General features: G+C 39.6%; 1 protein-coding gene across 1 annotated transcript in view; it reads right to left on the bottom strand.

Moving 5' to 3' along the window:
* The window catches only part of LOC113812804 (no long nerve cord), a 102,682-nt gene that overhangs the window by 28,423 nt on the left and 71,759 nt on the right, over nucleotides 1–2,500 (bottom strand). Inside the window, exons 10-11 of the mRNA XM_070127673.1 lie at nucleotides 137–325; nucleotides 1–36 (exon numbers count right to left, since the gene is read on the bottom strand). The exon at nucleotides 1–36 is cut by the window's left edge and continues 479 nt beyond it. Coding sequence (XP_069983774.1) covers nucleotides 1–36; nucleotides 137–325 — 225 coding nt within the window. The remainder of the gene's footprint in view (nucleotides 37–136; nucleotides 326–2,500) is intronic.

Below are 2,500 nucleotides of genomic sequence, written 5' to 3'. Positions count from 1 at the left end.
GCAGCGTCACTCACTTCGCCAACCGGGTAGTCGTGTCTGTAAATAGCTTTGTCAGTCAGAATACCTTTCAGCATAATATCCTCCAACAGCTGAATAATACAACAAATGGCAAAATCCACTCATGATAAAATCTAACCTTGTCATGGCATGTGAGCAGGGCATTGCACATGGCTCAGTCTGAGCCGGCTTGCCACCTGGGCACTGGTCGTCAGGCAGAACGGCTACAGTGCGGGAGAACTCCAGGAAGATCTTGCAAGTGACCGTGCGGGTCCTTACGCCTTCGCCACACTTGGCGCTGCAGGCACTCCAGTTGCCGGTAATGTACCTACAATATAAAGGGCGCTGATAGCTTCGTTTATATATTCAGAGTACGTGGAAATTCGTTACAGCTGGTGATAGCTTACAATGATAGATATGGATGAAACATGAAAAGGGAGATGAAAAGGGAGGAAAGGGGAAAGGAGGGGGGGAAATGGGAGAAGCAGGTATTGAAAAATTAAGAGGTATGAGATAGATAGATAGATAGATAGATAGATAGATAGATAGAGAGAGAGAGAGAGAGAGAGAGAGAGAGAGAGAGAGAGAGAGAGAGAGAGAGAGAGAGAGAGAGAGAACGAGAGAGAACGAGAGAGATAGAGAGAACGAGAGAGAGAAAAAAACGAGAGAGAGCGAGAGAAAACGAGAGAGAGAGAGAACGAGAGAGAGAGAGAGAGAGAGAGAGAACGAGAGAGAGAGAGAGAGAGAGAGAGAGAGAGAGAGAGAGAGAGAGAGAGAGAGAGAGAGAGAGAGAGAGAGAGAGAGAGAGAGAGAGAGAGAGAGTGAGTGATTGAGTGAGAGAGAGAAGGGACGTAGAGACAGGCAGACAAGAGATATAAGAAAGAAGGAAATAAGAAAGAAAAGAGAGATAAAGGCAGTTCCGAGGCGATGTGTTTCTGGTGACAATCTTGGCATCCATCCCGCGCTCAGGGTTCTGGCGCCAGTGACTACCTCAGCTACCCCACACACACACAGTTATTCTTAAAGCCACCATAGCATTTACATCTAGCACCACAACACACACCAATAGCACCCAGAACGGGGGTCGAAACTTTAAACACTGTAAATGTGACAGTGTGGAATCTCATATAAGAGACTTTGGCGAATACATAGTTGAATTACTAGTAAGTCATAGCACTGTGTACCATTCAAGTTCATTGTGACAAATGTAGAAGAGGTACGAATGGTAATGGTGTCTTGGATAGTGAGGGCATTCATGCTCATTCACAGTTTTTTTCTGCAGCCGTGACGCTAAAGTGCAAGGTAATAAGACAATTACGAAACACTTAACACTTATAATGACGACACTTATATCTTATGAAGGAAAATATACACAAATAAAAAGACATTAGATTACCGGCAACATAGTTGATCACGATAAAATCATTACCTGTGTACTATTCCAAAGTATTATTCAAGCATGCGGTAGTAAAGCGATATAAGCGACAAAAAATATGCTTGTTTCCATATATGTAGACCTAGCTATAGCCGTAATTAATTAATTAAATAAATGATTAATCGATTTACTAAAGGTGTAAGGACGAAGGGTTAAAGATTATTCACCCTCGGCCGCACTTGGCAAAGTCTACGGCAGCGCAACCCGCATTTCACAACATATCTGGCGATTGCAGTCTCTAACTTTTTCTGTTGTCCTTTTAGGTTCCTGGTACCTGCTTGAAGTGACAGATCGCCATTAAAAGGAAGCTTAAAGGGTGAATACGAAGGAGTGATAATTCATATGATAAGAAAATATATCTAAATATACATATATATTAATAAAAATTGTAGGTTTATATATATTTTTTTATATCTAAAATTAGTTTCTTCTCTCTTGAAATAAGGATTGCAGAGCGCTGAGCAGTGGACTTACACATGAGCGTATAAACCAATAAAAGGGAAATGACATTGGGCGAGAACCTTCCCTTCATTACTCCACAGACTGAAAAGGAAACGAATAAAGAAAAATGTGACGCACATTCCTCGACAATAACTCACGTCGCTCCCGCAACTATTTACCTAATATAAAACCCAAAACATTTTAGAAAGAATGAGAAGGCGAACATCAAACGTTAAAGTCTGCGCATCATCCCACCGCCTTTCACGAGAAGTTGCTGAAGACAAGCAACCTTCGGCTACTTTCCCGGTCTTGGAGGAGGCCGAGACGTTATTGCTGATCCAGTCTCGCTGGCAAGGCTATTCTCATTCTTGATAAGTGTATATATATATATATATATATATATATATATATATATACACACATATATGTATATATATATATATATATATATATATATATATATGTATATATATGTATATATATATGTATATATATATATATATATATATATATATATATATATATATATATATATATACATATATTCATATAAAGAGAGAGAGAGAGATGTGTGTGTGTGTACGTATGTATGTATGCAGGTATGTGTGTTTGTGTGTGTATGTGTGT

This window comes from Penaeus vannamei, chromosome 12 (genome assembly GCF_042767895.1).
Source record: "Penaeus vannamei isolate JL-2024 chromosome 12, ASM4276789v1, whole genome shotgun sequence".
Taxonomy (NCBI): Eukaryota; Metazoa; Arthropoda; class Malacostraca; order Decapoda; family Penaeidae; genus Penaeus; species Penaeus vannamei.
This window is presented reverse-complemented; position numbering and strand designations above follow the sequence as displayed.